Below are 22,433 nucleotides of genomic sequence, written 5' to 3' on the forward strand. Positions count from 1 at the left end.
CTAATATCCATCAAAGACCCTAATTAACACATAAGGCACAATTAACGTATGACATATATTTGAATTTTTGAGAAGCTGTAGCAGTGACTTATGTAAATTACCTAAATAGTTATTAACTTTTGAGTAAATCATGTAGATTAACTATTTCAAAAAATATACATATGAACGTGTCTTTTGTTTGTTATGTTTACTCTGACTTCCTCTGTAAAAGATATAAAACGATCTATCATCATTATGCTAGGTGCTTGGCTCTCTATTGCATCAGGTGATTTATTTGATATGGAATAAAAGTGTTCAGGATCTAGATGTTTACTTTATCTGCCTTTCTTTTCTCTATCCTAAATTTAGCATTTTTCTGGTCATTACACATTATGAGTATAACATCCATTATAAAAATATACCATATGCTAGTAATATCCTCTCTACTACTATTCCTTTCTCTCTATGAATAAAAATATCTCATCATTAGGGAACATGTTGAATAAGTCAATAAAATAATTCTTATAGTTAATTTTTATTTAAATGAGATGGTAGACTGATGTTTAAATGCTAAACAAAATACAGAAATTATAAACATGGGGTGAGCATTTGGTCTAGTGGTAAAAATGACTACATCCTATTTCAAAGTGCTTGGGTTCAATATTTGCCTCTGGTTTCTGAATCCAGCTTCCTGCTACTGTAGAGTCTCAAAGCAGTGATTATAACAAGCAATTGAGCCCCTACCATCCATGTGGGATCCTGGATTGGTTCCTGGCTTTGGCCTTGGCCCATCCCTGGCTATTAATGGTATTCAGGGAGTGAATCAGTAGATGGGAGCACTACTCTGTCTCTCACATAAAAACTTGAATAAATAAATACATTGTAATCATAAAAGATTGAAGAATTCAAAACAATAAAGTTACATATACATGTCATTTTAGAAGAAAGCTAAAATGCAGATGTTTAAGTAGAATATGGAATAAATTTTTGCAGTTGCCAAAAGCACATATTTGGACTTAGGTTCTATGGAATCAAAGGGAGGCAGGAGTTCTCTCAGTTTGGGGATTCTTTTTTTTTTTTTTTTTTTTTTTTGACAGGCAGAGTGAACAGTGAGAGAGAGAGACAGAGAGAAAGGTCTTCCTTTGCCATTGGTTCACCCTCCAATGCAGGCGCACCACGCTGATACAATGGCAGGAGCCAGGTACTTACCCTGGTTTCCCATGGGGTGCAGGGCCCAAGTACTTGGGCCATCCTCCACTGTACTCCCTGGCCACAGCAGAGAGCTGGCCTGGAAGAGGGGCAAACGGGACAGAATCCGGCGCCCCGACCGGGACTAGAACCCGGTGTGCTGGTGCCGCAAGGCGGAGGATTAGCCTAGTGAGCCACGGCACCGGCCTCAGTTTGGGGTTCTTTAAGGGATCTTTGATGCATTCAGTTGGAACCCCACCCCTGCTCCCAAATATGACTTCAGTCAAGGAACAATTAGAAGCAAACTTGTCATACTTAGCAGAAATAAAAAAAGAAAGGAAAACATTTCCTGAAAAGTTATCACTGTAAAAATACTCACTATGGATGTGCTCCTTGGTATACCAGTGTCTGGTAAACTAGAGAACCTCATTATTGAACATAGTCTGTGGATTTTCTTAAGGCAAATGCAGACTATGTAGGAAGCGCCATTTATCATTGGCCATGGGGAACCTCTAGAAGGTATTTTTCCAAGGACAATGACCAGTAAACAATCAAACTTAATCATACATAAAGAAAACACAGGATAAACAAGCACCAGAAACAGAACCACAGATTGTGAACTTATAACAATTTATGAAACAACTTTGCTTAATTACCACACTTAAATGAGAAAAAAATCGAGATACAATGATAAATATATTTCCAAACAACAGGCATCTCAAAAAGAGACACTGCAGTTTTAAATAAAAGAAAAACCTTATGAATTAAAATAACAAAAAAGAAGAAATTATGATTGTATCTTTCCCAAAATATGCTAACAATTTTCTATAATTAAATTTTGTATGCATTTCAAATTCACATCCGTGGTTGTAATCTGAAAAGCAAAAATATACAAACTAAAAATATTGTTAACCTTAATAAAATATTAATATTTTAAATGTTACACATTTTCAGTTTGAGATATGAATGAAATTATTGAAAATCATGTTTTCAACATAAAGTCCTCTTCTTTCCCAAGTTGCTTAAGCTTCATTATTTCTGATATCTGAGCATAATATTGAAAATAAATGTATTAATTTTGCTTTAGTTATACTCAAATACACATGAAATTAATGCTCAATGAAAAATATAGTTAGCAATGGATACCTATTATTCCTTGATTCCTTTCTTTAACAAACTTAAGAATCCTATGATGATGATATATTTTGTGTACTTCTTGGAATAAATAATGTACAGAAATCATTCAAATGAATATTCAGTGGGATGCCATCTGGCTTTCATGTGAATTCATGAATATTTTAGCTTGTGCAGCTAGTCAAATGTGAAATCTGGCACTGGGGGTTTTCATGCAGATTTGTGAAAGTATTATAAAAATTTGCTTCTGTAAATCAATGACACATCTTCTATAGTTTCTTTCATTGTGAATAGAGACCACCTAAAATATGTACACTATTGCATAATTTCATAATTATTTTGGAAATAATAACTGAACTTGAATTAGGACTGCATGTTTTGTTAAAATAGTTTTATATAAAAAAGAGAATTTTGGCATTGTGTTGGACTTTACTGAATATTGTAGTAGACACTGTGATGTGGCATCCAGATCTTCTTTGATGAAGGGTTTGTTACCTTCACTTCTGGGAGTGCTGTCAGCAGACAGCCTTCAGCTGTCAGCCCCATTCACAAATTGTCTCAGTCACAGAGAGCTGTATGACCCAAGGAAATTCTTTCCAGATGCCCATATCAAATGTTGACTGCTGTGTAGTATACATCCTGGCCACTTACATCCAGTTCAGGTTAACAGTAAAGTGCCATGCTAGCACAAAGGTGCTGTTGGAATCAGCCAGTTGAGGCTGTCATTGGGTTTACATCCCAGAGTGACTACTCTCTTCTGCTTAATCATGCTCTGTCCTCTTCCTGGAACAATAATTAATCCCAAGAAAATACTTTACCTTAAGAAACATGCTGCAGTCTAAATTCCATCTCAGATTCCACTTTCCAGTTAATACAACCTGCAACCATTATCTAGATCTACCTCTTACCTAAAACAAGAAATCAGGAAGACCTCTTGGTAAATAGTCTCACTGTCACTTTGCTTAAATATTTCTGTATTAAGAAGCTTATTGTCTCATAAAGGAACCTGTTCTAAATATTGAAAAAAATCATTTATAATGTATATGAAGATTTTCTTGTAACAATACAAAAAATTTATCATCTTGCTGCTTTCCTCATTAAAAAAAAGAAAATAAAAATTTAACACACTCTCATAATTTATAAAAGAATCACTTTTAACATTTTGAGAGTTATGCTTTGATAATTAAAAATATAGATTTGAGAACTGATAACACAGAATGGATAATATCCCAAAGGAGTGATGTTGATAGAGCCATACAAACCCAAAGGACTATGATCTCCTAATGATATGAGGTAAGAATGATGATGAGAACTTAAAGAGTTTTAAAAAGGTGACTAATGAATTAGGAAAATAACCAGTAGCATAGGGTTCCTTGAAACCAAATAAATAATGCATATCAAAGAAGGGATGATTAAGACAAATGCTGTTGAAATGGTATGAGTCCATGAATGTCCAATGGACTGGACTTAGCAAAATGGAGAGACTAGAAGTCTTTAGAAGGACAAATTCAGGAGGTAGGGAGAGAGGCTAAAAGCCTGAATCGGGTCAAAGAGGGAATAGGAATACAGATAATATATTTTGGAGGATTTTAAAGTAAAGGGAGAAAAGAAATAAAGTAATGGCTGACGGAAGTGGAGTGAAAAAAGTTTATTTTTTTAATTGTGAAAATAACAGTGTATTTGTGTATTGAAGAGAATGATCCATTGGGTGGGTGGGTGCGGGTGGGTAATGACAGAGAGAAGAAAGAAAGAATTGCTGAAGTGATGCCCTTGTTCATTAGAATGTAATGTTCCAAAGAAATTGCAACATTTCATTGGCCACAATTGTTAAATTATGGTACTTTGGAAAATTCAAAATATATACCCACTTGAAGATTAGCAAACTCAGAAATCATCTAGTGTACTTCTAGAACTTGTTTCAGAAATTGTAGCCTCTAAGAACCAAAGGAATCACAGAAACAAGAATAGTGTCTGCAAATACTAGCTGATAGAATAAAAAAGGGAGAGAATGATCCAACATGGGAAGTGAGATACACAGCAGACCCATAGAATGGCAGATGTCCTAAACAACACTCTGGCCTCAGAATCAGCCCTTAAGGCATGCGGATCTGGCTGAAAAGCCCATGAGAGTATTTCAGGCATGGAAAGCCAAGACACTCTGCAGAAAAAAAAAAAAACAAAACAAAACAAAAAAAAAAAAACAAAACCTAAATGAAAGATCTCTGTGAGTGAGATCCCAGTGGAAAGAATGGGTCATCAAAGAAGGAGGTACCTTTCTCTGAAGGGAGGAGAGAACTTCCACTTTGACCATGGCCTTGTCTAAATATGATCAGAGTCAGTGAACTCAGGGGGCTTCCATAGCCTTGGCAGCTCATGACAAGAGCCTAGGGTGATTACTGATGCCATAAACAAGAATGTCAATTTGTTAAGTCAACAACAGGAGTCACTGTGCACTTACTCCTCATGTAGGATCTTTGTCCTTAATGTGCTGTACATTGAGATTTAATGCTATAACTAGTACTCAAACAGTATTTTTCACTTTATGTTTCTGTGTGGGAGCAAACTGTTGAAATCTTTACTTAATGTATGCTAAACTGATCTTCTGTATATAAAGAGAATCGAAAATGAATCTTGATGTGAATGGAAGGGGAGAGGGAGTGGGAAAGGGGAGGGCTGCGGGTGGGAGGGACGTTATGGGGGGGAAGCCATTGTAATCCATAAGCTGTACTTTGGAAATTTATATTCATTAAATAAAAGTTTGAAAGCAAAAAAAAAAAAAAAAAAAAAAAAAAGAAATTGTAGCCTCCTTGGTGTCACAGGTATACCATAGCAAAGACGGAGAAAAGACAAGACTACAGAGCCTGATGGCATATTCTCACAGGGGTAGGCAATAGATGCATCAAAATCAGTTGATAAGAGTGTTTTCATAGATTTTGTAGCCAAAAATAGCTTCATATTTCACTTATTCATAGAACCATTAAAATCAGTTAATAGCCTTCCCATCATTCCAGGAATTACAATCTAGAAATAAGCAACAGATGTCATTGTATAGAATAGGTTTGCAGCAAGACTATGTGGCCAATCAAACACTAATAACAAGGCTACTTTTTGGTTACAACAGTCTCCCTTATAGCCAACCTTAAAAATTAAAGGAGCTGTCATATAGCATGGGATTAAAACTTTTTCATGAGAGCAGATCTTGGCAATAAAATGTTCTTTGGTTCTGTTGAGTATTCTCATGTTTCTGGATATTGTGATCAGCTTAGTGTTTATAATAATGTCTTAAAAGAGCAGAACTTGGCAACTTAATAGAATGAGAATGATTTAAGTTCCTGGGCATAATTTAGGCATCTTGTACATACATGTGATGTGGGGAGAAGTTGGCCAGGGGAAGAGAAAAAGAGTGGTTACTGAGAACATTTTGTATTGCAATAAAATGGCTAAAGAAGAAATTCTTGATGATCATAATACCAAAGGAACTCTACGAACATTATTATTCAATGCATTCTTATTATTCCGTTATTGTGGTATAGGTCCTTCTCTTTTCTCCTGTCACCTTCCTTAATAGTCCCAATTATTCTGAGGAACTTGCTACTCACACAATTTGTATGAGAGAGACCTTTCTTCTGGAGCAGGAGGTCTAAGAGGAAAAGTCTGAGATTAACATAGTGAAAACTGTACACCTAACTCTTAGAATTATGAGAAAAATCACAGAGAACCCTAAACAAAAGGTGGTTTTTAAGATGGTGATTATCAGAAATTTCAGACAATGGAGAATGGAGAATGTTTGTACATCTATGGGACTTAGGATAAAGATTGAAATAATGTTGCTTACATTTAAAAGGGAAGCAAAATTTTAGTTGACATATGATACAGTAAATATGAAAAATGTAAACAAACATTAAGTGTGGTGAAGTATTGTTGACTATCAATAGGCACATCTTCATAAAAAGGGTGTAGAATGTTGAAAGTTAGTATGGATCATCTCTAAAGTCATTCTTCAATGGAAAAAATGGCATAGAAAAAGAAATCAGTGAAGCAAGCCTGGGTAGTCACAATATTTTTTTCCACCCAATGTTAGCAACCCCATGCTAATCTTTTAAAATATCTTTGTTTTGCAGTCTCTACAACTTTGCCTTCATGTACAAAGATAAAATTCCAAAAAGTTTATTTTTACCATGTATAAAAAAGAGGCTATGTCATTGAAAAAGGCTACTGTGTTAGCATAGGTAACTGTATTAGCTCAGAAGAGTTGAGAAAACCGAATGGATTTCGTTTGTGCATTCAATGTACAAACTATACTGCCTGAAGAACTGGAAAGGACAAAATATGTGAGGAGTCATGGAATACTTCCAGCCTTTGCCTTGAACAATTTTTGCACGATTGGGTCAGTTATCTAGATGCTAGATATCATCAGGATTGTAAGAGAAATACAAGAGAGCTCTACATGGAGTAACCTATTTAATTTTTCCAGTGAGGGAGGAATTTGAGGCAAGCAAGGGCATATCCAAATTAACCATTCAGTGTTGGATATACTAAGATGATTGATAGAATTTCAAAAGTATTATAAATGAAACATATAATAGGAATATCCTGATGAAATAATACTGTTAAAATTTTATTTCTGCTTATTTACTTTTATGCTTTGGATAATTACAGCTTGCTTATAGCCTAGTGATATGTAGACAGATTTTAGAGATAAGAAAAAAGGATAATTTCACAAATTATCTTTTACTGAATTCATGAGAAACATTTATTTTATACATTTGTAAAAAAGTAAAAAAAAAAGAATTTCTCTAAAACTGTATACTTTCTCCCTTTTTCCTCATAGGCTAGTTTGCAGAAACTTTTTATTTACTAGACAATTGTTAATTAGAAGTGCTATCATCTTTAATCATGTATAATGAATGATGTTCTTATTAAATTTCATTAAAAATTTATTCCACTGACATGATTAGTAGTTTTATAAGCCAAGTTATACCCTTGTAATTGTGCTTTACATTTAAAATTTGTTCTTGTACTACTTGTTATGATCACAGTTATTTCTTTGTGTAGTCAAAGATTTCTAGTTCTAGGTTTACTAAAACTGTTTGAAACTTCTCTGAAGAATAGTATATTGGTGTTGGTGAATATAATTTACTTTTGCAAACCCCAAGGCTAAAAATAATAGGAAAGAAATCAATCATGTATAACCTCATTGAGCAGCACAACGTTTTTCAACCTCAAATGAAATGAACACTTACTTGATTTCAACAGAGTTGTGTTCTAAAAGGTTTTTGCCTCAAGATGTAAATTATTTAATTCTTTCTGGGTACTGCAACGTTCTCCTTCTAGGAAGAGGTAAATTATAACTATCTTGAACCATGTGTATGTTCTTAAGGTAGGAAGAGTGGATACTGGGGAAGAAATTTTTAAAAATTATTCACTTACTCAGGTTACATAGATTCAAAGTTTTGGTTGCAACAAAGGTTCGAAAAATCTTTAAAGAAGTTGATGATCCAACAAGCATATCAATAACGCATATTGAACAGTGCCCAAAGAATATATGCGTTGGAGTTTAGATCGTTTTAGCAATGCAATAAAGCACAATTGGAGAAACTAATGGCAAATAGCTGGGAAATGACACCAGCAGATATATTGCACCAGTCTGCAGCAATCAGAAATGAAATGCTCTGCCTGAATGGCTGAGATTCTATAAGAGCACTTTTAAAAATTGCATTTATTTAAAAATGGGGGTGGGGGAGAATCTTTTCCATTCACTGGTTATCTCCCAAAATGCCACAACAGTCAGGGATGGACAAGGCTGTAGCCAGGAGCCAGGAACTCCCTCTGGGTCTTTCACATGGATGGCAGGGACCAAAGTCCTTGGGCCATCATTTGTTGCCTTCCTAGGCAAAGGCACTAGGACTACAACTATCATCTGATTGAGGATGCAAATTTTCCAAGGGGTGGCTTTTGTTTTTTTGCTGAGACACAACACCATCCCCAGTGGCTGAAATTTATATGATGGGTGATTAAGAGATTCCCTCACTCAGAGACTATAAAAATATAGCCTATTTGTTTAGCCAGCCCAGAAGGAAACATTAACACTGTTTCATTTACTTGTATTGACAATAATGCCTTTGCTATGGACATGTTAAACATAAATGTCATTTAACCCTCTAACATATGTATATATAAGTTCACAAGTGAAATACTGAGATATCATCAAGATGTTTCTGTAGTTTCTATATATTAACTACCACAAATAAAACATGTGGTATTACAAAAAAGTTAGTTAATTCTTGATACAGATGAAGACTAGGTTTTAGTTAGCTGAGCAAAAAAGAACATTTGAAATCTTTCACTTTTGAGCATATAGTAGTATTTTCCACTTTTCCTTTCCATTCTGGGCCTACCATTGCTCACATGCAGAGGGCCTCATGGTATATATGAATGATGTCTCTGATATTGTGTAGTACATATAAGAACTGTGATACCCATGCCTATATTTTGTAGCAGGCCAAGTTTTAATTTTGGCTCTACTGCTGAATCTGGTAATTATTATATAACATTTATTATATTCTGTAGCTTAGCTACAGAAGATAAATAGATCACTAAAGGTTGTGGAAGTTAATACTGGATTCACATTATCAAACTTCTGCCATTTTTAGGGAATCACTTGGATTTCTGAAGCTTTATTTTAACTCACTATACACTGTTTTCTATTTATGTCTTGCTTGGGTTAAAGAAAAAAAAAGTTATCAAAGAATGGATTTTTTCCCATGAACTTCTTGATCACTACTAACAATCGGCTCATCAAAAAGCTTGTTAATTACAAACAAACCTTGTTGCAGTTTCATAAACCTAAAATATGTGAACTGCTAGGATTTTATAAATTAAAAATGATAAAAATGATAAATGGAGATATGTTTAATTTTATATTTATACATGCAGGCCTCCCAATTTTTGGCTGATAAAATTCAGAAAAGAAAATTAACTGAATCTTTTTTATAATAAGGGTAAATGAAAAACCAGAAAAATTCTGATTATAAAATGTACTCATTTTTTATACAAATGCCCTCCTTGGACATATCAACCTGCACATTCCACTTAGAGCGATTTTCTTCTCTCTCTCTTAGACCCTTTTAATAAAACATACACTTAAGTTAGTTATTTCCTAATTCACCTTCTTCCACATTTCAGCATCTCTGAAAATAAAATGTCTTACAATTCATAGTGTTTTTAAGCAGCTATTAGCCAGTTAGCAATAGACATATAGTTACTATTTCCTCATGTGTGACTTGGTTACAGCTGTGCATATGATTATAACTTCAACTGAATCACACTGTTGAAGGTATATGTATATTTCTTTTTTTTTTTTTTTATTTGACAGGTAGAGTTACAGAGAGAGAGAGAGAGAGAGAGAGAGAGAGAGAGAGAGAGAAAGGTCTTCCTTCCGCTTGTTCATCCCCCAAATGGCCGCCACGGCTGGCACTGTGCCAATCCGAAGCCAAGAGCCAGGTGCCTCTTCCTGGTCTCCCATGCGGGCACAGGGGCCCAAGCACCTGGGCCATCCTCCACTGCCCCCCTGGGCCACAGCAGAGAGCTGGACCGGAAGAGGAGCAACCGGACTAGAACCCGGTGCCCATATGGCAGACGGAGGATTAACCAAGTGAGCATGGCGCCAGCCGGGTACATGTATATTTCTACATATGAAGCAATACATTCAAATGCAAGAGACACTGGCAAATCAGGTCACATTTTTTAAAAAATGTTTATTTAATTTATTTGAAAGAGTTACAGAGAGAGGTAGAGACAGAGAGAGATCTTCCATCCACTGGTTCACTCCCTAGATGGCCACAACAGCCGGAGCTGCGCCTATCGGAAGCCAGGAGCCAGGAGCTTCTTCCAGGTCTCCCACGTGGGTGCAGGGTCCCAAGGTCCTGGGCCATCTTCTACTGCTTTCCCAGGCCATAGCAGAGAGCTGGATCCGAAGTGGAGCAGCCGGGATTTGAACTGGCGCCCGAATGGGATGCTGGCATTGCAAGCCAGGGCTTTAACCTGCTGCGCCACAGCGCCGGCTCCTCATGTCACATTTTAAAGTTACTACAATCCATACATTGTGCATGGTAAGACAAAAATTTAAGTGAAATACAGTACTGAACATTTGATGAGTAACAAATCCTCTGACAAACATCCTCTGAAAGCTCTTTAGTAAATTTTAAATACTAGCTGCCATATATTTTTCTTCCTAGAAATAATTTTGAAAAATCATACACACACACACACACACACACACACAGAGGGTTGCAGAAATGCCACTTCTGATTTATCAATTATTTTCATATTGACATGTTACCATGACATCAATTTGTTGGATCCTCCTACTGACTTTTAATAGATGCCACCTCTCATCTAGTGCTATGACATCAAACTGAGGCAAAAATGAAATGGAGACTGGTCAAACAGTAAAGCATCAGCATAAAAATCTGAACAGGTAGAACATCTACAGCTTAGAAATTTTGGACAGTGCTACAGCAAGGCCGTCTTTGGAAAGGCAAACTTACCATTACTTTTGAAAGCACAGAAGATGGTATTGGCTGGGAATGTGGGTGTCAAAAACTCTGAACTGACAGTGCATCAGAAGAGCCTAACACTGAATATGAAACTATAGAAACATCTTGATGATATCTCAGTATTTCACTTGTGAATTTATATATATATGTTAGAGGGCTAAATGAAAAGGTCTCTAATTTAAAGTTTATCTAAAAGATATTTCCAATAAATATAAAAACTTCAAGTAAAAAAAAAAGCATTGCATCATATTTTATTGGTAGTGTTTTCTTTTAGTGGAAAGTAACAGCAATTCACATGACTGATGTCACTTTATATAAAATTAGTCTTCATTTAACAAATGACAAACACATCTTCTCAAAGCTCTGAAAGTAAATTGAGGTATATTAAGCAATAACTACTGTATAGTTTTTATTTTCTCCTTGTGAGATTTTTGAAAAAACAAACACACACATGCATATACATAAGTACTTCATAACTGAGGGTTTCAAACAAGTTACTTTTGGTTTACCAATTATTTTATATTGACATGTTAATACATAAATGAATGTAACACAGATCAGTTCTTATTCCAGTTTGTTCATATTAATTTAACATGAAACTCTGACAACTCTGTGTCTAGTTAATTATTATACTGTGATATGAAGACATTTCTTTTCTGTGCTTTTATTAAAATAGGAATACATAAGTTGGGATTCCAGCCAATTCCAATTTTCTTGAGGTTTTCTCATCTGTGTATTGTGGGTTTTTCTATTCTTTTGTCTTCCTCCTGCTGTTTACCTTTTGGCCAATTACTGCCTCTCAGCTTCATCAACAGTGTATAGAAGGAAAGGAAGAAATGGAAAGCAGAATCAATCCATCTGGCAATTTAACAGTTCTGTTAAAGGAGTTAATGGGAGAGACTGAATGCAATGTCCACAGAATCTCAATTATTCACTTTCTCTACAGATATCTAAGTCATATGTGGGGTTTTCTGTGAAATGAAACTTTGGGGAACAATTATGATAGACAAACACACTGTTCAAGTGTATAGGATACAAAGCACATGCTTTTGTTTCATTTTGACAAAATCAACAAGTGAGATAATTTTTAGCATGGATATTAGTGCTCTGTGTACCTAGCTACCTACTGACTAAAAAAAAGACAACTTTGTGTATGATATAAGCAATGATTTGATTTGAATTTGTCAGCTTTGGATTAGCGTTTGAAAAAGCATTTCTAGAGGCTGGTCACAGCCTAGTGGCAAAGACATCAATGAAGATGCCTGGATTCCACACTGGAGTAGGGTTTGCTACCCAGTTCCAATTCTGGACTCCAGCTTCTTGCTAACACAGACTCTGGTACGTGGCAGTGATAGCTCAAGTAACTGAGTTCCTACCAATTATGTGCAAGACCAGGATTGAATTCCTGGCTCCAGGTCGAATACCTGGTTATCACAGGCATTTGGGGAATGAAGCCGTGGATGGAAAGCTCTTCTCTCCTCCTCTCTCTCAAAAGTAAATTTAAAAATAATCTTTAAAAAAGGATGTCTACAGTTTTCTAATAGTAATCTGAAAACTCCATGTCATTTTTATTGGTCTATCAAAACTGGTCTACATTTGAAGAAAGAATTGTCAATAAACTCTTAGAATTTTACTGGAACCAAAGCCCAAAAGAAGATGGAGAAATTCTAAAGTTATGTTTAGGAACACACTTCTGAAGTTATTAAAATATTTATTACATAGACAGAACAACAAGCTGCAAAACCATGCTTATTAAAAGGAAAATTTAAATAGTGATAAACAGCCAACATCTCTTTTCTAAAATTATTCTTGAAATATTTTTTCATCAAAAATGATTTCTCTGTATTTTGTATTACTGTTATGCTACAATCATGTTGTAATACAATTTTAAATGACTTCCTGAAACCAAAGAATGTTACAGAAAATGCATAGATTCATAATCTTGCTCAAAGGGGAAAGTATATAACACTTAAGATATCTACAAATCAGACTTTTTATTTAAACTAATTTCTAGAAAAATCTGCTCCCTGTAAGTTATCATGTCTTCTACATCCTTGTAGGCAAGCATTTCTTCAATGGACAACAGCTCATAGCTATTTAAGTTGAATGTTGACTTATTCTTTATCGCACTTAACATTTCTAGGGATGTGGTAACTGAATCACTCAAAGAAGAACAAACTGGGAAAATGCGAGCATTCCACAAACTCAGTTGTGTCTTGTTCCCAGAGAACAGTTCTTCTTTAACTTTAAGATTCCAAATATCTAAGCATGACAGGAAACAGATCCCAAAGAATTGAAGTGACTTTATATCTGACAATATCTTTACATTCTTTTTCAAGTTATCTTGCACTCCAAATGCCATAGTTGAATACTTTAAGTGTCCATTTATCTTCAAGCTTATGGAGCACACAAAAGAACATGGAGATAAGACAGCTTTTGTCATGATATGAGAACCACTAATAATGCAGTTCTCTCCAACTGAGACATCAGGACCCAATCTGGAATACTCCACAACTGAGCCAGGTGCCACGGAACACCTTGAATCCACTATACTCTGAATGATACAGGATGTTTTACCAGAGCACTCTGTTATATTTGGAAAGATGCTAAAAGCCACTGGTTGTAAGCCAAGCTCTGACTTTATATTGTTATCTGAAGTAAAATGAAACAAATATTCTTCAGTTGTTCCAAGGTGATAAAATTTGGAGTTATTAAGAACAACAACATTCAGTGGTGTTCCTTTAAGAAAATGAAATATTCTCTGCCTCATATCTACCAACTCTGACTCTTCCTTAGTGACATTGGATGTGTTTCTGGTGTACTCCACAGTTGCTCCAGGTCCCAAAGCCTGCAGAAAGTCACCATATGCATCTATTTCACAGTTCAGTGTGCCTATTTCTTCATAAAAAGCAAGCAACTTTTTAGCTGATTGATGATCCATATAAAATAGGCTATCTGTGTAAACATATTCCGAATCTAATTTAAGATAGGCAGTATCACCCCCAGCAAAGTACACTGAACTAAAGCTTCCAGGTTTATACACAGCATTATACTGATGCATCTCTTCTATGCTGGGCTTATGAAGGAAACGATGGCAGCACGTGTATTCAACGTCTCTGTATTTTAAATGATTAAAAGGTTCTAAGACAAATACTCCATGTGTTGTACCTACAGATAAACTAGAAGGATGAGCTAAAGCAGTAAAGCCTGGTTTGTCAAACTTAATAAACTCAAATTCTCCAATACCGTAAAGTTCAATATCATCTGCACATGTAACCAGAATTCCAGGATTCATGTGTGAGGGGAAATCAATGTACATGGCTAGTTTTAATTCCAACATCTGATAAATGGGGTCACCAAGAGGTAAAGCAGTGAAAATTTTCCCCAAAGCACTAGCACTGGGAAGGCGTTGACTGTAGCCACCTATAAGATTAAACAAAATATTCATTTAAGAGTATGTTATTATTTAAAATAATTTTTTAATTTTTATTAATATAAAGAGAATAGATTTCATGTATTTTCATAGGTATAAGTCTAAGAAAATAACCATACTTTTCTCCCTCCCTTTTTAAATAGTTTGAAAAAATAATTTCAATCCACTGTATAATCCAGGTTTAATACATTACTAATCATTATTCAACAGGTAAAAAGGAGAAAGACCACAGTTACACAGGAGTATAAACAAGGGCTAAAAACAACAACTATATCACAAGATGTCTATTTCATTCTATTTTTCGTATTCTAGATTAACAATCCAAAATATCTCTAGATATTTAATATATAAAATGAATTACAACTCAGGAAAGAATAATAAAATACAGATTAAAAATTCAAAGAGTAATTATCCTGTTTGAATTTACCATTTGAATTTACCCAGCTTTAGATTTTGGGTTAGGATAAAATTCTAATATAGAGCCTTCAAATTGTTTTGAATAAAATATACAAGTAAAAAGGATCATGAGCTAACACAGAATCTTTTCTCTAAATTTTAAATAATGAATTTCAATGATGTTTAAACTCCTACATCAAGAATGTACTTCAGGGGGCCAAGGCTGTGGTGCAGTGGGTTAATGCCCTGGCCTGAAGCGCTGGCATCCCATAATGGGCGCTGGTTCTAGTCCCAGCTGCTCCTCTTCGATCCAGCTCTCTGCTATGGCCTGGGTTAGCAGTAGAAGATGTCCCAAGTTCTTGGGCCCCTGCACCCATGTGGGAGACCTGGGGGAAACTCCTGGCTCCTGGCTTCAGATCGGCACAGCTCCAGCCGTTGCAGCCAATTGGGGAATGAACCAGCGGATGGAAGACCTCTCTCTCTTTCTCTCTCAGTCTCTCCTCTCTCTGTGTAACTCTGGCTTTCAAATAAATAAATAAATCTTAAAAAAAAAAATGTACTCCAAAGGGAAAAAAATTAACAAAAAAGAGTACCAATTCCAAATTATAATTGTCTATTAAACACTAATTTCCAAATACAGTATCTTTACTCAAGTTATTACATCAACTGAAAAGAATTAAGGTAAATTTATTTGAAACTACTTTAAAATTTATACCTGTTTTTATGTAAATACAACCTTCCTTCTAAAACAAGCATTATATATTTTTTAATTTCTTGAAAAGCATGCCATTTGGGGTAAATTAAATATTTTGCATTACTTTTATAACTAATTATAGGAAGAGGAAGCCTTACTGTTACATAGCAAAATGGGTCAAATAAAAATGATTTCAAACTTGGCTCATCATTTTTCAGTTACTTATCTTTGGGTATATTCTAAGGCAGCAAACGTGGAATGGCACTTGCTTCATCATGTTTTATGAGATCAATAATACATACAAAACACTCAGCACATAGTACGTTCTTCAGTAAATGAGAGCTAATAACTTCTTATTTTCCCTTTTCTGAAGACCAGTCAATAGTAAAATTTAGCATAAGAATGATCTAATTGGCCGGCGCCATGGCTCACTAGGCTAATCCTCCACCTTGCGGCACCAGCACACCGGGTTCTAGTCCCGGTCAGGGCGCCAGATTCTGTCCCGGTTGCCCCTCTTCCAGGCCAGCTCTCTGCTGTGGCCAGGGAGTGCAGTGGAGGATGGCTCAAGTGCTTGGGTCCTGCACCCCTTGGGAGACCAGGATAAGTACTTGGCTCCTGTCATCGGATCAGCGCGGTGTGCTGGCCACAGCATGCCGGCCATGGCAGCCATTGGAGGGTGAACCAATGGCAAAAGGAAGACCTTTCTTTCTCTGTCTCTCTCTCTCACTGTCCACTCTGCCTGGCAAAAAAAAAAAAAAAAAAAAAAAAAAAAAAAAAAAAGAAGAATGATCTAATTATGTGTTTTCTGGCATCTAACCTAATTATTACTAAATTCATAATAACATCTTTTATGGAAAAACGTCTTAAAAATGAATTTTTAAAATTTCTATTAAATCTTAAAGACAGAATTCAAATACTTTACTTTGACATAACCTTTAAAAACGATCATTGTTCTGTGTATGAACCATGATTTGGACAGAATTTTAGAAGACTTGTAGATGAGTGATTCTAAAATATATGTCACTGGAATGATGCCAATCCAAGACAATTTTCTTTAGCCTACCAGCACAAACAGAAAAACAAACAGGTTCTCACATAACCAAAATTTTTACACAGATAAATGTATTTAATTAAAATAAACTGTTCTTTATTCTCAGATTTTCTTCATATTTTCTGCTTTAAAAAATATCCTCTCTGTGTGCATTTTTTTCCCTCTACATGCTTGTTTGTCTACTCCATGTCTTCTCTTTGTTTTCCTTTTGTTTTTAAGGAAGAGTCTGCATTAAGACTTAATGGATTAAGCCACCACCTACAATGCTGGTAACCCATATGGGCTCCTCTTGGAGTCCCGGCTGCTCAACTTCCAATCCAGCTCCCTGCTAACACTCCTGGGAAAACAGTAGAGGACAGCCCAAGTGCTTAGACCCCTGCATCCCAGCTCCTGGTTCTTGGCTTCAGTCTGGCCATGCCCTAGACATTGCAGCCATTCAGGGAATGAACCAGCAGATGGAAGACCTCTCTCTCTCTCTCTTTGCCTCTTCTTCTCTGTAACTCTGCCTTTCAAGTAAATAAAATAAATTATAAAAAAAATTTATTGATTGTTGTCTTTGACTACCAATATTCACATAAAATTCAAGGCAGATTGTTTTGGCAAACATCTAGTACTAACAGTACTAAATCAGACTCATACAAAGCAAGAATTCCCTGTAAAGATTTCCTAGGAAAAGTTCACATTTTGATGAGTTCTACCTTAGGAAAGTAAATTTCTAAATGCATACCATAAAATAATACCCAGGAAATGTTGTGGATGTATATGATCTATAATTTTAAGGATATATTTTATGAAAATCAGTATGCTGTTAATAACCTAAAATCCCAAAGAATGAGATATTTGTTTTTAAAGCAAAAAAACTTTAGTTTTGTTTTTAAAGAAGAGATAAGCATTTTCAGGGGAGAAAAAAAAATTCCTAAAGGTAGAATACCACACAAAAATATACAAATTAATAAAGAATAACTTTACCAGAGTGAATTAATAGGATGGTAAATGAGTTCCATTTATCTCCATACAGCTTTTCCAAACATCGAAGAGCACAAAGTGTCGATCCTCCATTTCCTTAAAGTTAAAAAGTATAATTTATTCCATAGAAGTATAATAAAACTTTGAAGTATGGTAAACTTATCTATATTACCTTAAGGATATTACTTGGGCAATAATTTATTATGTAGACAGACAGTAAAGATTTTCGCAAAAGAAAGGCCATCTCAGCAAATAAACAAATAGACAATGAGGGGCAGGAGTTTGGCCAAGTGGTTCGGTGTCTCACTCTAGAGTGCCTGGGTTCCCTATCTGGCTCTAGATCTTGCTAATGTGGACACTGGAAGGTAGTTGGGTTCCCGCCACCCATGTGAATCCTGGATTGAGTTCCTGGCTCTGTGTTTCAGCCCCCAGACCTAGTCCACTGCAGGCATCTGATGGAGTGAACAGCAAGCTCAAGCTCTCTCTCTCACACACATACCCCAATCAACACAAAATTAAAACAGTTAAACTCAGAGAGCAGCCATGTCTCCCCAAAAATAATTTTTTAAATGTTATATAAGTCATAATAATGTTAAGTGCATAATAATGTTAAGCCATAATAAAATGTTAAGTGCAAATTGTCATGAGTATAAATCATAAAAACATTTAAGTAACACTTAAATATGTTAAGTAACACTCACATATGTTAGGTTTCCCATCTAATAATATTTTTAGACCCTGGTTTCCTAAAAATATCTAAATGTAATTTCCATGATAGTTATGTTGGATGTTACTTAATTCTTCTACACTCAGATTTTCATCTACACAATGGGAATAATGAAAGTTCTGATCCCAGAGTGGTGAGAACTAAAATAGAACTGGCTAATTAGGACAACTCTAATTATCATATACAGATATCCAGTAATGACCTAAATGAGGGTTTTGAAATAAATATCCTGACCCTGACCTAAATGAGGGTTTTGAAATAAATATTCTGTGATACTTAAATCAAGAGACTTTTTTTTTTTTTTTTTTTGCTTTCTACATTGTGGTTACCAGAGGTCAAGTATGTATTTTTTTCTGATTTGGTTTCTTCATGTAAACTGCTGAAGAAACTGATACACAGAGGGTGGGGGTAAGGGTCCTACGGATAGGTGCAGAGGAAAATTCACCATCTGAAAAAGTTTTATTAATATTAGTAACAATCTTTCAAATAACATTCTGGAAGCTTTACACAATAACTCATAACAGATAAGAACAGCCTTTTATCTTTCTTAAAAAGAGTCAATTTACATTGGTTTTAAAGTTTGTGAAGGCCCTGGTTGGAGACAGCTAGCTTATCAACTATAAGCAACAGAATCTTAACCCACTGTGCCTTAGCACAAAGCTGGATCAGAAGTGGAGCAGCCAGGACTCAAACCAGCACTCATCCTGGATGCTGCCGCCAGAGTGACTTAACTCACTGTGCCAAAATGGTGACAGCTAATACACAGAGTACAAAAAACAATGTTATGTATGTGAGTGAAATTAACATCTTGAGATTTGGTTATTGTTTACAGCCCTTGTCTGTACTCCTGCAGAATAGTGCTGTTTCTACTTTCCACTGGCTGAATTTTTTCTTTAGAGGAAATTAAGCCTGTGGTTATGAGTAAATTTGAGTAAATTTAAAGTATGTTACCACAAAAATTAAATGAAAAAAAAAAAGAAGGAAAGAAGAGGGAGGTTAAGTGGGTGGGCAGTATCATATGTGCCTAAAATTGTATATGTGAAATACATGAAATCTTTCTCATTATGTAAATAAAAAAGTAAACAAACTAAAAGAAAAAAAAACAGAAGAGGTTTTGAACAATTTTTCTACTCAGAACCTATGTTATAAAACTGTCCACAAAATGCCTACCAATTTTCGCTCCAGCAGGATCAACAAAAACATGGTACTGAGCACCAAGGGGTAATTCCTTTCTTTTCATCTTTTCTGACAGCTGTTGCTTATAAGCAAGTTCCTGTTTTTCATCAGCTGCTGTTATTGCAACTATGTCCCAAAATTCTCCAGCTGCCACAGGTTTGCCTATTTTGAAAAAAGAAATGATTGCAAGTATTATTAGAATTCTCCAGCTGTTACAGGTTTGCTTTTTGGAAAGAAGGAAAAAAGGTAACATTTACTGTCATCTTCAAAATGTATATCCTGCTTTGGGATTTAGGGAATAATTAGTGGCAAGTATGATTCCAAACAGATCTAATGAGGGATGCTCGCAAGGATTTTTTCCCCTCATTTTTATGACTCCCTCCTTTTGTGGTCTATAATCTAGTTTACTTAAAATTTCTGAAATTGCAACCCTTCTTGATTAAAAAATTTCTTTTAATTTGACAAAGGCTATTTTACCTCAATTCTTTAATAAGAAGAAAATACAAGGAAACAAATAAGTGAATCTCCACATTTGAAAGTCAATTTTTATTTATCAGGGCCATTTAGTGTTTGCTGGCTAGGAGAGATTCAACTAAAAGTTCCATTCTTTCAATGTTTCTGTTCATAAATGTTGACACTTTATTTTTATTACCTCCAGATAAGCCACACAAGCTCACATAGGCTATTAGACTATGACACAAAATTCTGGTAACAGAAAAGACTCCAACTGCCTGATGAGCTCATTAAAAGAGAGACTTGCATTTTTGGTACACGGTTGGAACCTCTTCTTTATCCATAAGCCAGCATGAATAAAGGTTTTAATTAGCAAACAATTTATCAACTAGAATGTATAGTCTTGAAAATTTTACTGTTACCCAAGCACTAGTCCCTGTATTTTCCAAGCAGTTATCAAACTCATAACCAATATCATTAGATAGCTATATTGGGAGTGACAAGTAGCATAGTCTGTTTTGTGTTTTATTCCAAATTCTCCAACCCCTTTAATTTTTAATCCGTAATTCTTTCATGTCGTTTTGTTTCCTTTCTCAGTAAGCATTTACATTACAGAACAAATTGCCAAAAAAAAAAGTAAACTCAGATTTGCTTGTGTCATATGCTTCAGATCTTCGAGCTTTAAATAACTTTAATTGATGAACTAATCAAAGCATAACTTCGGATTTATAACTCCACTAATCAGGTTAAAATTTTTCTTCTCTCTCCTCCGTTATTTTATTTTGATTCCTACACTTCTAGGAGTAAACTTAAGAAAAGCAAAATGCATAACGCAAAGGAGGGACCGTAATAAAACAAGAAACTCGAAGCGAACAGTCGCCGTTCCTGGGCCACAGTCGCAGGGTTGCAGGTGAGCAGACAGGAAGTGACAGTTCAGAAAACCTCAAAACACCTCCGCTGCCCGGGAAGACTTGGGTGCCACCTCTGTACCTCTCAGCTTTGAAAACCTCCGTAATTTTCGCTCAGTAGCTTCCCTCAGAGACGCGTCAGAAAAGACCCTAGCGGCTTCCATATCCCAACCTGCGCCGAGACAGCGCAGCACAATACGCATGCGCACTGGGAGGTGACGTGTCCCGGGTCGGCTCGCTTCTGCCCCGCCCTTCCGTGCGTCACGCACGAAACCACGCCCCCGCAGCGCGGGGCTCTGAACTGAAACAGCCATGATGGGGTGAGCCGGACTCCTCGCTCCGTTTCCCTAGCAACAGTCACTGGAGCAGATGGCCACCTAGAGCTTTGTCGGACTGTGCTGGGTCTGGGCCACTTTTTCCCAGCTCAAAAAGCTTTCCTGCCGGTTGACCCGGTGAGTGGTTCAGGTTGGGTAACAGAATTGTTTGAGCCGGCCCGTTTAGGAGAAAGAAATTACAACCTGTCTCCAAACTTTGTGGGGAAAGGCGATTCGTCCTTCCTGGAGGTTTGTTTCAGCCAAGAGCAGTTTCCAAGGACGTTTTGACTGATGATTTCTCACCCCTGACCCCCTCCAGGTCGTCTGGAACCATCTCCCCAGCCCCTAGTCGAAATACGCAATCTGAAGATTTAAGTTCTCTGTTCAGGAACCTTAGGTTTGTGGCATCTCTGTCCTTGCAGCTCCCAGAAGTGGGCCACGTCACCTAAGCCACGCTCCTGCTTGTCTGTGAAAGTTGGCTAACATCCAGCCTGCAGTGAAGCCCCGAACTTTGTGGTATTTTGCTTGCTTCTCTGGCAACCTTTCTCATCGGCACATCAGTCTGAAACGTTCTTGGGAATAAGCCTTGTGGCTGTGTTTTTGGTAGTTACGTGTAGGTACTTCTGTTAGTACCAAGTTTATGAGGTTGACAGGTTAATTGTTCAGTACACATAAAGCGGCTGTGAACCAGCGAGAAGAGTGACTTACGCAAAGTATCACAGTTAAGAAACCCGGAACTTGTTCTACCACACATTACTGTTCGGCTTATTTGAGAAGCTTATTTTCATTAAACATTCATCAGTATCTAGGCACTCAAGGCCCTACAAACTGTTGGTCATAAACTTACTTTCCTTCTAAACTCAATACTGGTATTTAATTCCATACTTAGAGTGAAAACATTTGGGAAAAAGGCAGATTACTCACTCATAGTTTTATCATTTAAAACTTTGTTAATAAAGCAATGCATTCTTATTGATATTTAGAAAATACAGAAGTGATATGAGAGTGAGCAGAAGAAATAAAAGAGGATCATAGAAAGGATTGTTTTTTAATCTTGAGTCAACAAAGTGTGGCAGGGTTTTGATGTGATTTGTCTTATATTGGAAGAGATCAGTCCAAAATGTGACAGTACAGTATAGTGGGTGCTGAGACCAGGACAGACACAGCAAGACTTGTTGGGAGGCTACTGCAATAATACAGGTGAAAACTAGTGAAGTCTTTGCCAAGGTAGTAACAGTGGTATGGTGAGAATTTGGTTATATTCTGAATAAACTTTAAAAGCAAACTAATAAAATTTGCTTATGGAAAGGGTGTGTGGACAGTGAGAGCAAGAGATCAGTCAAAAGTGCCTAAGGTGGAAGGTTATGTCTGGGAATGATCGGTGAGATGGTAGGGAGAGTCCAGAATTTGAGGAGAGACAAAAGGCTGTGCGTGTGAGAGATTGGTGAGTTTTAAG

The 22,433-nt window shown here is 36.2% G+C and overlaps 2 protein-coding genes across 5 annotated transcripts in view; one reads left to right on the forward strand and one right to left on the reverse strand.

Moving 5' to 3' along the window:
- Window positions 1-11,085: 11,085 nt before the first annotated feature.
- On the reverse strand, window positions 11,086-20,903 carry FPGT (fucose-1-phosphate guanylyltransferase). Of its 3 annotated transcripts, none has more exons than XM_070076724.1 (4): window positions 20,708-20,866; window positions 19,297-19,464; window positions 17,403-17,495; window positions 11,086-14,282 (listed from the first exon to the last, which is right to left on the reverse strand). In XM_070076724.1, the coding sequence occupies exons 2-4, from the start codon at window positions 19,364-19,366 to the stop codon at window positions 12,838-12,840; spliced, it is 1,608 nt and encodes a 535-aa protein (XP_069932825.1). In that variant the 5' UTR covers window positions 19,367-19,464; window positions 20,708-20,866; the 3' UTR covers window positions 11,086-12,837. The 3 variants fall into 3 exon arrangements, with proteins under 3 accessions (XP_069932825.1, XP_017201015.2, NP_001191735.2); NM_001204806.2 differs by having other exon boundaries at window positions 12,838-14,282; window positions 20,746-20,827; XM_017345526.3 differs by lacking the exon at window positions 17,403-17,495 and having other exon boundaries at window positions 20,746-20,903.
- LRRIQ3 (leucine rich repeats and IQ motif containing 3) overlaps window positions 20,903-22,433 on the forward strand; it is a 163,646-nt gene continuing 162,115 nt past the window's right edge. Inside the window, exon 1 of one of the 2 annotated variants that reach the window (XM_051856362.2) lies at window positions 20,903-21,115. The gene's annotated coding sequence lies outside the window, so the exon portion shown is untranslated. The remainder of the gene's footprint in view (window positions 21,116-22,433) is intronic. The other variant, XM_051856361.2, reaches the window with a different exon arrangement.

Source organism: Oryctolagus cuniculus, chromosome 7 (assembly GCF_964237555.1).
Source record: "Oryctolagus cuniculus chromosome 7, mOryCun1.1, whole genome shotgun sequence".
Lineage (NCBI taxonomy): Eukaryota > Metazoa > Chordata > Mammalia > Lagomorpha > Leporidae > Oryctolagus > Oryctolagus cuniculus.